The sequence below is a fragment of the Kogia breviceps genome, chromosome 17, assembly GCF_026419965.1.
Source record: "Kogia breviceps isolate mKogBre1 chromosome 17, mKogBre1 haplotype 1, whole genome shotgun sequence".
NCBI classification, from domain to species: Eukaryota; Metazoa; Chordata; class Mammalia; order Artiodactyla; family Physeteridae; genus Kogia; species Kogia breviceps.
The window spans coordinates 59,202,163-59,212,853 of NC_081326.1; the positions used below are offsets into that span (position 1 = coordinate 59,202,163).

The window sequence follows — 10,691 nt, forward strand, 5'->3', positions numbered from 1 at the left end:
TTTTAGTCACAGTTGGACAAGAGAGTTCTCACAGGGCCCCAAGTAGATCACCCCAGTTCCACGTAGACTGCTTCCCGCCCTCCTGTGCGTCAGCAGCCCTACCTCCTCTTGTCAAGATGGTGGCTCCTCCTCTTGACTTTTGAACCCCGAGCACGAAGAATCCAAAGTACACAGGCAGCAGCCGTAGCTCGTAGTTCAACGGGATGCTTGCTGTATCCTCTGGCAAGAGTGCTGCCCTGGGGACCAGGACCTCTGATCATGCAGAGCCCAGAATTGTGGGGACAGCAGTCACGGTCTTTCATGAGGTCAGTGGGGGTGATGGCGGTAAGAGGAGAAGCTCGTTCCCCCTTGGTTCTCACTCGTCCCGTGAGGACACAACACCGTCCTGAAAACTCTTTTTGACTGTGTCTGTCACATCCCGAAAGAGGGCCACACATCCTCGCACGGTAGTGCCTCCAGGTGTGCCTCCAGCCAGCCATGCTCTCGTGCGGGCAGGCCAGCGAGTTCTAGATGGTGCTGCATACAAGACAGCTCATGCTCGTGGGCCTCTTCCCACTCCTCCTCTGCTGAGAAGCTGGTCCCTTGGTCAGAGGCTGTGTTGAGTAGATGCCTATAAACCAGGCATTCTGTAAGTCCCCGGATAGTCTTGGAGGCTGAGGTTCTGCAGGGAAGAAAAGCAAATCCGTACTCAGAATGAGTGTCTGTCTCGTGAGAATGAACCATTATGTCTCCCAGGGAGGTAGGAACTGAGTTGCGCCAATTTGGTACCAGGTGCGAATAGTGCCGTATCAGGGTCTCAGGGTCAGTCTCTGTTGCTGGCGGGTTCAGCATTAAGAAAAGGCGGTAACTAGGTCAGCTTTGGCAAGTGGGAGTCCGTGCTATTGGGCCTCAACGTAGCCTCCTCCTCCTAGGCATGGCCACTCTGTTCTTGTGCCCATAATGCCACTAACCGGGTAGCTGGTGACAAAGGCTGGTTGCATCCACTGGCCAGGTCGTTTTCCCTACGTGCCATCCCATGGCGGATGCTTCTGGCGGGCGTGACCATGTAGCAGAAAGGTCACACTTCACACTGTAAGCTTAATCCCATATGTCCGTCTTCTTGCTCCGTTCTTCCTCATCTCTAAACTTGTAGCCTTTTATTCTCCATGGCCCTGACTAGCCTGCCAGACCATTCGCCACTGACCGCAAGTGTCTGTGTGTTCTTACCTTGGGCCACTTTGCTTTCTTAACAAAGCGTGTGACACGCTGCACCACTCATCGTTCCATCCATTCGGAAATTATCCCCAACCTCTGTCTTTCAGAGCCAACCCTGAATGTGGCTGTAATGCAGGTGTAATGCAGCTGCTGTCCCTCTTCACCTTGCAACAGCATAGCGTGCCATCAGAAACAAGCACGGGTGTTTTCTTTCTCCTTCATCTGGACCCAAGGGCTCCCCTCCCCCACGTGGCCACAGGTGTGGGCTGAGGAAGGAGGGCATCCCATCCTGGTGGGGGACATGGGGGGCCTGTGCTACCCGCTCACGCAGCAGACTTGTGCCCTCTAGCCCAGCTCAGCTTGATTGCTGATGTGCCCTTCCCACCTGAAGAAGCAGTGCTGTGACTTTATGAGTTGGTGGCTTTGATAGAACTCCATTCTTAATGAGCAGTTCCAGATACTTAGTCACTTGGTGTCTCAAGATCAAGTGTTTCTTCTCTCCGACGGCCCAGGAGGACCCCGGGAGCTGTAATTCCTCAGTACAACTTACATGCCTGACTTGAGAACCCCGGGAGCCTACGGAGTGATTTTGTCACCACCATTGCCATGAGTTCCTTACTACGTCTTTTCCTCCATCACTCTAGAGTGCGTAGGACCCTAAGGCTAGTGTGGATAGCTGGATAGTATGACCCAAGCCATACAGAGTTGGGCGTGTAAGAAGTTTATCGGATGGTAACACCTATGAAATGTGAAGGGGGAGGAAACAGGACTGGACAGGGAAAGCCTTCGGCACAACTCAGTTCTGATACTCCTGTGCGATACTCCTGTAAAGGAGGAAGGAGGCAAAATGAGGCAGGAATAGAAAGGTGGTGTCATTGGGCGGGATGGTGCGGAGGGCTGGGGGACAGGCGTAAGTGGTAATTGGTTGTGGGAAGACTCTTTTTCCAGTGCGAGACGCTACCATGCGTAAAGAGTATCAGCCCTGAGGTATAGAGTGATTCATAGGGACCGAGATGAGACCAGAGTGGCTGATGTCCAAAGAGGAAAGAGGGTGGCATCAGGTGAGGCTGGTGAAGAGGGCACATCGTATCAAGAGTCTCAGGCCATGTCACCAAACGTTTCCCGCTCCTTTTAAGATGAAAACTTCAAATGGAAATAACAAATGGTGATGGTAAGGTGTATAATAATAAATGGTAAGTACCTGCTGTAGGAACTGTGAACAAAAATACGCAGCGGTGTGTTGATGGTATATTAACTCCCGTAAGACGATGTGAATTTTAAGAGTTTTGTGTCCCATCAATGCAGCGAGAGAGAAATAACTTAATCACAGCTGAGTTTTGTATGAAAATTTCCTCTGCTTTTTGTAGAAGTATATGTTTGTTTTGTTTTTTAGAATATCGGGAGATATGGTACTGAATCCAGTGATTTCATAGGCCCATAGTGTATGGGACGACAATCTAATGGAGAAAAATGATAATTGCTCGAAAATAAAATGATTACAGAATGTGTATATAATTATATAACTATATAATATACAATAATAAAATAGATATTATATAATAACTCTAACAAGATGTAATTTAAATGCTCTTTTACTTGAATTTTAGGGACAGGAATTCTATGGTACCTTAATCTAAACTGAAATTATGTATTTTATTATAAAATTCAGTGGATCTGAAGGTTTGCCACCGTGCCAGTTACAACTGGTCAGTTGATTTTCACTGGGATTCTAACAGCCTGACATTGCTGAGGGAGCCAAAAGAAATGGCAAATGCAGTTAGAGACTGTTTAAGTGTTCTAGTTTTCCCGAATGTAAACTTCATTTGAAGTAGGGGAACGGAAGGAAAATATCTTCTTTTTCATTGTAGCTGTCTCCCTTTTCCACCCTCTTTCAGGATCTCGCTTACCATTTTACAGTGTTCGTCTTCTACTTTGGAGCCTTTTTGCTGGAAGCAGCTGCCACATCGCTGCACGATCTACATTGCAATCGAACTGTGACTGTGCAGCCGCTCTTGAACGATAACCAGTATAACATCAACGTGGCAGCCACGGTAAGTGTTTGGTGAATACAGTTTACCAGCGCTTCCCCTCCCCTGTCAAGGTCTCCAAGAAAGTCCTGCGGCAACAGTAGTTTTCTTTAATAATAGCCATCAGCGTTAGACACATAATAGCTGTTTATCTGTACAATAACCTTATGAGCCAAGTTGTTACCCCAGTGCTGTGGATGATGAAACTGAAGCACCAGGAGGCTGACATTCATGTAAGATCATACCTGTCAGCGGTGGTAGTTGACCTTGCACAACAAAGTCTACTTTGTGAAAAGAATTAATTGTGCTTTCTCCTTGGTGTAACTTCAGACATGGTTAGGGAGATTTGTCCTTCCCTTTCTCTCTAAGGGAAGCTGCCCTAGTAAACCTCTGCGTGCTTCAAGTTCTACATTAATCCCCATTTCATCCATACACTCCAGTAGAAGTAAATCTTTCGTTTCTGAGTTTTAATGACAGAAACTAAATGCATGAGGCATTCATTTGTGGCATTCCACTGAGTCCCTCACTTTTCTTTTTATTTCGGTATATCTTAGAGAGAGGAAAACTCCTTTTCCCTAGGAATAGGTATCAAAAGTGGTCATTCATGCAGGGGCCGGGCAGCCCAGTGTGGGTGAGTGAAATCAGCTGAGCTGACTCACGACAGGGGAACGATCTCGCTGATCAGATCATCGGATGAACAAAAGCAAAAGCGAATTCCTAGTCAAAACAGAAACTCTTTCCTTTCGGGTGTATACTCAACATATAATTAAAAATGCACCAGGCTTTTTTTTTTCTTTTTTTGATGGGAGTCATTAGAGGTAGAATTTATCGGGATTCCTGTGCTTATAAGGCACAAACAAGAGCAGTACTATAAAGAGAACAGAGGGGAGCCACATCTATGCAGCCCCCCGGGATTCTGATATCAGTGAGGATAACATAACTTCATAATCTGCCACTGCAAAGAAGACATGGAGGGCAGTTGTAACTACACGTGAGCAACTCAGAGTGTAGTTAAGATTTACACTTTGACATTCCTCATTTAAGAGTATCATTGCTCAAGAAATTTTGAAATGTCCTGAAATTTTATAAATCGTGTATGAAATGTGATAGAGGGTTTCCCAAATCTGACAAACCTACGCTGTTTGCATGTCATTACAAATACGGTATAAAACTGAAATAAACTTTTCTACGTTATTGAAATAAAACAAATTTTGATCAACCATGGAAGAGGAAATACTAGATTTTCTCCAAGATTACAAAGTCTCTCTAATGCCGCTGTCTTATGAAGAGCACACTGTCTTGTGAAAAGGATATCAAAGAAAGTGGGTTTCCAAAGATTAGGTGTATCAGGCAGGTAATAAAACAAAAATATTGTTGTTTTAGATTTGGGAATATTTGTGACATTTGTCAGCTTTTCAGGATTCATTGTTGTTGTGATTTCTTGTTCTAATTCAATATTCACATTTGTACTTTAAAATAAAGTGGTCATTCTCATTCAACAGAAAATGCCTAGATCAGAGATGTATCAGAGACGCAACCAGCAGAAGAAGGGTGGGGAAAATAGCAGAATGGTAATTAGGCTGTAAAAATGTTCTGTAGGTGGATCTGATATTCCTTCTCAGAGCTCTGGTTTCCTTGTAAAGGATTCCTGTACTACATATAATGTTTTAACATATTTAACTGCTTTGGTAGTTTTCTATGAATCATAAACCCCGAAAGGGTGAGGACAGTACCTGCTACTTGTTTATATGTACCAAATGTACTGATGTATGCATAGCCGGTGCTCAAGAAATCCTTGTGGAATACAAAGGACGGTGATGCAGAGCCAAGTCCAGACTTGAGGAGTATCTCCCACGCCTATCTGATGATTCATTTCTGTGGGTTTTCTCTCTTCAGCTCTGAGGTCACTTTCCATTGTCACAGAAGTGATTTGCTACATGCTCAAGTCCTGATAGCTGCACTTTGCTTGGCTGTGAGGTCACCGTGCAAATAGACACACCTCATCGTGAAGTTTTGAACATGTACCATGTTAGGGGTTTTACCACTGCTTAGCAAGTGAGTCCAGTACGTGCAAAAAGGCTCAACCTAAGGCTGTCCACAAATGAGAAAATTATTAGGGGTTAGAACGTTTAAAAGAAAGGTTAGTGGTGTGAGGGGATAAAATCATCAAGAAAAGAGAGGAATAGAAACGATTTTCATTAGCGTTGAAGTATCTTTAAGTAGGCTGGTCAGGCTTCAGACAGTTGTTCCTTTGGACGAATGTTTTCTTCAAGTCAGGGTTATGAATCTGATGTGAACTGTTGTTTCTTTTTTCTTAGATTTTTGCCTTTGTGACGACAGCTTGTTACGGTTGCAGTTTGGGTCTGGCTTTACGACGATGGCGACCGTAACACCCCTTACAAACTCACTGCCTGTGTGTTAGTTTCATTTGTGTACTTTTTATGTCTGATCAACTTGGATACCATTTTGTCCAGATATAACAACATCCCCAAAGTAATTTGTTTAGTATATGCAGAGGATCTAAGTATAAGTTTTGGTTCATTTCATGGATGGAATTTTAATTTTAGTATGATGTTAAACAGAGAAATAGCCTTTACTTTTACATCTGTCTCTCTCTTTTTTTTTTCTTATTTTAAGGAAAATTTCCCTTTACAACCCTAAAATACACAGATATCGTTCATGAAGAAAGGGGTATCTCTTGTGTTCAGTTACTGAGTCACCTGAACCTTAATTTTAATAGGTAACTAAAACTCCCGAAGAAAAACACATTTCAAATAAACTTCCCACTGAACTCTGTGTTTTAGTGTAAAACGGAGATCGACACTCTTTAAAGGTCCAGATAGTAAATATTTTAGGCTTTGTGGGCCATTCAGTCTCTGTCACAACTACTCATCTCTGCTGTTACTACATGAAAGCAGCCATAGACAGTAAGTAAACGAGTGAGTGTAGCTGTGTTCCAATAAATTTTTATTTACAAAAACCGGCAGCAGGCTGGATTTGGCCTGGGGGCTGCAGGCTATCGTTTGCCGACCTCTGGTGTAAAACCTTGGTTATGGGTTCTGTATTTTATTGAACTGATCCTGAAAGGTATAAAGCGAATTAGACAAGCCACGTAGTATTGAGTCTCATGCAGTAATTACATTGCCTTTAGGTTAATGGTCAAATACTTACCCTTGAAGGGGCTATAGTTTCTCAAGCTAATTCAAGCAGAATCTTGGGTACAGGAAAAAGTAATTTATGAAGTGAACCCTAGTTGCTTAATCCACCTAAGTGTTTCCTAACAACTGAGCAAAATGCTCATCTGGCATCCTTAAAATGAGAGCCCCAGAGACCACTAACCACTCCTGGAACTGGTATCTAGCTCCTGATGTCTTACTTTGGGTTTATTTATGCTTCAAATACAGCTGTTTGCCTTGTGTGTGAATATACAAATATTTATGTGTGGATATGTGAGGCTTTACCCGATAGAGCTCTCCAAAGAGTGAACTTTTTACTTCTAACTCTTTTACGTGACTGAGTTAAATTTGAATAGAGTATGAAATATAACTTAAAGTTGTAGATCCTCACATGTTTAGAGAACAGTCCTGACATCTATTGAATATGAATAGCACAGAAAAGTATTTTAACCCACCTCAGAGACACTGGTCGTGGTAACATGCCAAAATGGCTTGAAGGGGAGAACAAGTTAGAGTTAGGCCCCCAGCTCACACCACCCGTGCAGACAAGATACTTATCTCTTGCTTCAAGAGGGCTACCTCTGGGAAAAGAGGGCTTTTGAATATTTTATACTTTCAACCCTTTGCTTTTTGGCTGAATCATCCAGTACAAGTGCCATGTACAAGCTGGGCTGTTAGATTTCATGGAACATAGAACATTCCTGAATGAGTAGCATAATCAATGCTCAATGATCAAATCCTGTTTATGTGATAATCCCTTAGAAAGAAGAATCTGATTAGGGTTTGGTTTGTGATGTAATTACAGAGATAAAAGGTATATTTACTATGTGGCAAGAGGATATCAGTCTTGTGACTTTATACTGATGTCATCGCTTTTCTATAATATCCAACTTCCCTGGTTTTTCTAGCTCCATGCCACACTCTTAACCCTGAATTATGAATTGTATATTACAGAGTCATATATGTGCCATAAGGATATATTGTTCATTCCGGCTGGAATTGTTAAAAGTTAGTCTGCTAGATTTAGTTGTGAGATTGTATTTTTGTTTCCAAGGTATAACAGGTCCATGCTTGGTGGCATTAAATTAAATGATTTCATGAAACTGCTTTGGTGACACTTTTGTAAGTGGATTGCTTCTAGAACATTAAGAACCAAACCTAAAACTCATCTAACTGTGAATACTTAGAATTGTAAATTAATCACGATCTAGATCTGTGAGTTGACTGACAAAGCACTTGAACAAAAATTATGGCATTTGAGAATTTCTTTATATATCTTAGCTGTAAAAATGAGGAAGTGTTGGTTGGTTTTAAAATCTGGTAACTCCACGATGAAAAGAAATTTATTTTATAAGTGTTATGACTCTAATAAAGTATTCATTTGATAATCTTTTGGGGTCATCTATTTTTTATACAATTTACTTTGAAATTCAGTTAAAGGTTTGATATAAACTTGACAGATTTGGAGCTTCTAGACTCATGTAAGAGTTCTGCTTTAAACATTTCTATGTAAAAGACAGTCTCTCAGGAAATGCCAGTAAATCTTTTTTCTTTGGTGAAGGTTCAGGAGGTGAGTCTTTGGAGGTAATATTATAAAGGAAGTTTAAATTTACTTTATTTTTTTAAAAAGCACTTATATAGGTATAGTATATGCCAGGCAGTGTTCTAAGCATTTTTTCAAATATTAACTCATTTAATCGTCATCGTGACAACTCTATGGAATAGATATTATTGTTGCATTTGAAAGACGAGGGAACCAAAACACAGACCTTAAGAACACCCAGGGTCACGTACCTAAGCAAGTAGGAAAGCTGGGATTTAGACCTCAGCAGTCCGGCTGCAAAGTCCAGGCTCTTCATGGTTGTGTATCACTCAGTTCTCCCGGATTTTACATATTTTATATATCCAAAAATATGACCCTTTTCTCCCAAAGAAGTTTTTAGAAGAATGTTGAATACACAAAACTGTTTATGACAGATGTCATCTTTTAGAACTTCTTTTTTGTCACAACCAAGGGCTTATGAGTTTAGCTGTAAGAACTTAGGCGAAACCTGCATGATAGGGAAAAAGTTAGGCCACTTTGGTCTGCAAAGTTCTCCAGAGCACTTAGCTGCCTGGATTATTTCTCTGGTCCATTAATTCTGGTTATGGACTCTGCGGCTTCAGTCCTGCCCCATTGCCTTGCATCGAGTCAGCCCTTTCCTGAATGGGCTTGGCTTTCTCATCACCCCCCGGAACTGACATCAGAAGGGTTCTCTAGTCTGAGATACACCGTTAGACCTTTACACATAGAGTATGAATTTACACCTCTGCATATGTCAGAATCTGGAATTCTGGGTCATAATCACAAAGCTTCTATCCTCAACATCATGTTTCAAGATTGGGACTAAGTGAACCAGTGTCTTAGGTGGCAACTTAATGTATTCATGGGGGAGGGGTCCAGGGTTTTGGAGAGAGGTGATCATCTTTAGAACATACGTGTGTGTGTGTGTGTGTGTGTGTGTGTGTGTGTATTTTAATGTTTTGAAAGCTCAGCTTTATAGAGTGAGCATGTATTAAGCTGTGCCCCGGGCAATAGGTCAATACAAGTTCCTCTCTCCAGAGCCCTGTTTTCTCGAGTCTTTCAGGGCTCGCCTCCTCACCCTGTTTGGGTCTCAAGTCAGTTGTCACCGTTGCAGGGAGGCCCTCCCTGAGAACTGAGTTTAAACCTGAATCTCACACCAGCACTCCCTGTTCTTATTTTCTGCATTTTCTCCATGGCACTTATATATTTTCAATATAGCATATATAACATATATATTTTGTTTATTCTCTTCTCCACTGGAGTGTAAGACTTATCGAAAGGAATTATTTGTTTGGTTCACAGCTTTATCCTCAGTGCCTAGAATAGAGCCTGGCAAATAGCAGGTACTCAGTAATTATATATTGAATTAGAGAATGAATGAATATTAATGACAATACCTTACTCTTGTGTTCCAATCTATATATCCTATAAAAATTGATCTTATCAGCACTTGAAAATTTCTGGTATAAAATGGCTAGGTGTTTTTCACCTAGCTCTGAATCTATTTCAAGTGAATCTTAACCTTATAGGTTGTCTACTAATTAAATATATGTATCAATGTATTACAAAAATGTTATATAATCAGTCTTCTATAGCAGAGAAAATAATTAACATATAAATATTAAACAGTCCATGTAAACTCATTAGGTCTTTATTCAAACATTTTCAGAGATGTCACCGTGCACTCAACTGACTTAGATAACCCTGAAAGCATCATCAGAACTAAGAACTAGTTGTCAAAGACTGTCATTTTTCTATAATTATGATGGGAGTGGAGGGCTATGGCTAGTAGTTTCGGCCAGAAATTATGATAGTTACTGTTGTAAACCTAACAAGAGGTAGAGGTATCTATATAATGTGGCATTTTGATTTTTCGTGTCTCCCAACCCCAAGCTTAATCCTTGGCTATGTATGTATGAGAGATATTCTTGATGAAGGCTATTGTTGAATTCCCTGTATATAGTTTAATGTGCCATTGCAAATAGCGCTGATGTCCTGAGTCAATGTACAGTTTAGCGAAGCAATGACATTCTGATCCATCAGTATACTGGGCCGCATTGCTTTTTCATGAAATTATGCATGTTATTGATCGTTAAATATGCCATCTTGCTGAGTACATTAAAACTTCTGTGTGGAAATTTTTTGAAGTGTGAGTAAATTCATTTATTTATATACATAAGCATATAAAATATTTAACAGTGGTTGAATAACGTTTTGTAACTTGTAGGCAATTTATTTTAACAGTTGTCTCAATTTTTAAACATAATACCCTATTATGTGTATGAAATGTATGAACTAGTGTCAACCTATATTAAATATTAGTAAAGCATTTTAAATCATAAAGCATAGTTGAAATATTTTCTTTCATCATTCTGTGTAAGATGTTATCTTCAATATTTCTTAAGGTGCATATGCTCATTTTAGAGGCCACAGAAATGGATCATTGCTTTGGAGGTCAGGAAGGTAGATTTATCTCCTTTCCTAGTTTGACAGACATGTTAAATAAATGTCTTACTTAGACACTTATTTAGATAAGAGAGAGCAGGTGGTGTCTATTTTAGGGTCTGGCAGCCATAGGCATTGACTTTTATCAATACCTTTGCTTTGGTTTCCTGGTGAGATGATAGCTACTCCATTTCTTTTGAGTGGAAAAGTTGTCTAAATCTCAAAAATTAACTCTAGGCCAAATAAACTTTTATGGGACAAATAAATTCTCAGCACATGGATATG

At 40.8% G+C, this 10,691-nt stretch overlaps 1 protein-coding gene across 1 annotated transcript in view; it reads left to right on the plus strand.

Moving 5' to 3' along the window:
* Positions 1–10,102, plus strand: part of MAL2 (mal, T cell differentiation protein 2) — a 28,722-nt gene extending 18,620 nt beyond the window's left edge. Inside the window, exons 3-4 of the mRNA XM_059042973.2 lie at positions 3,090–3,245; positions 5,540–10,102. Coding sequence (XP_058898956.1) covers positions 3,090–3,245; positions 5,540–5,611 — 228 coding nt within the window. The 3' untranslated portion in view covers positions 5,612–10,102. The remainder of the gene's footprint in view (positions 1–3,089; positions 3,246–5,539) is intronic.
* The last annotated feature ends 589 nt before the right edge of the window (positions 10,103–10,691 follow it).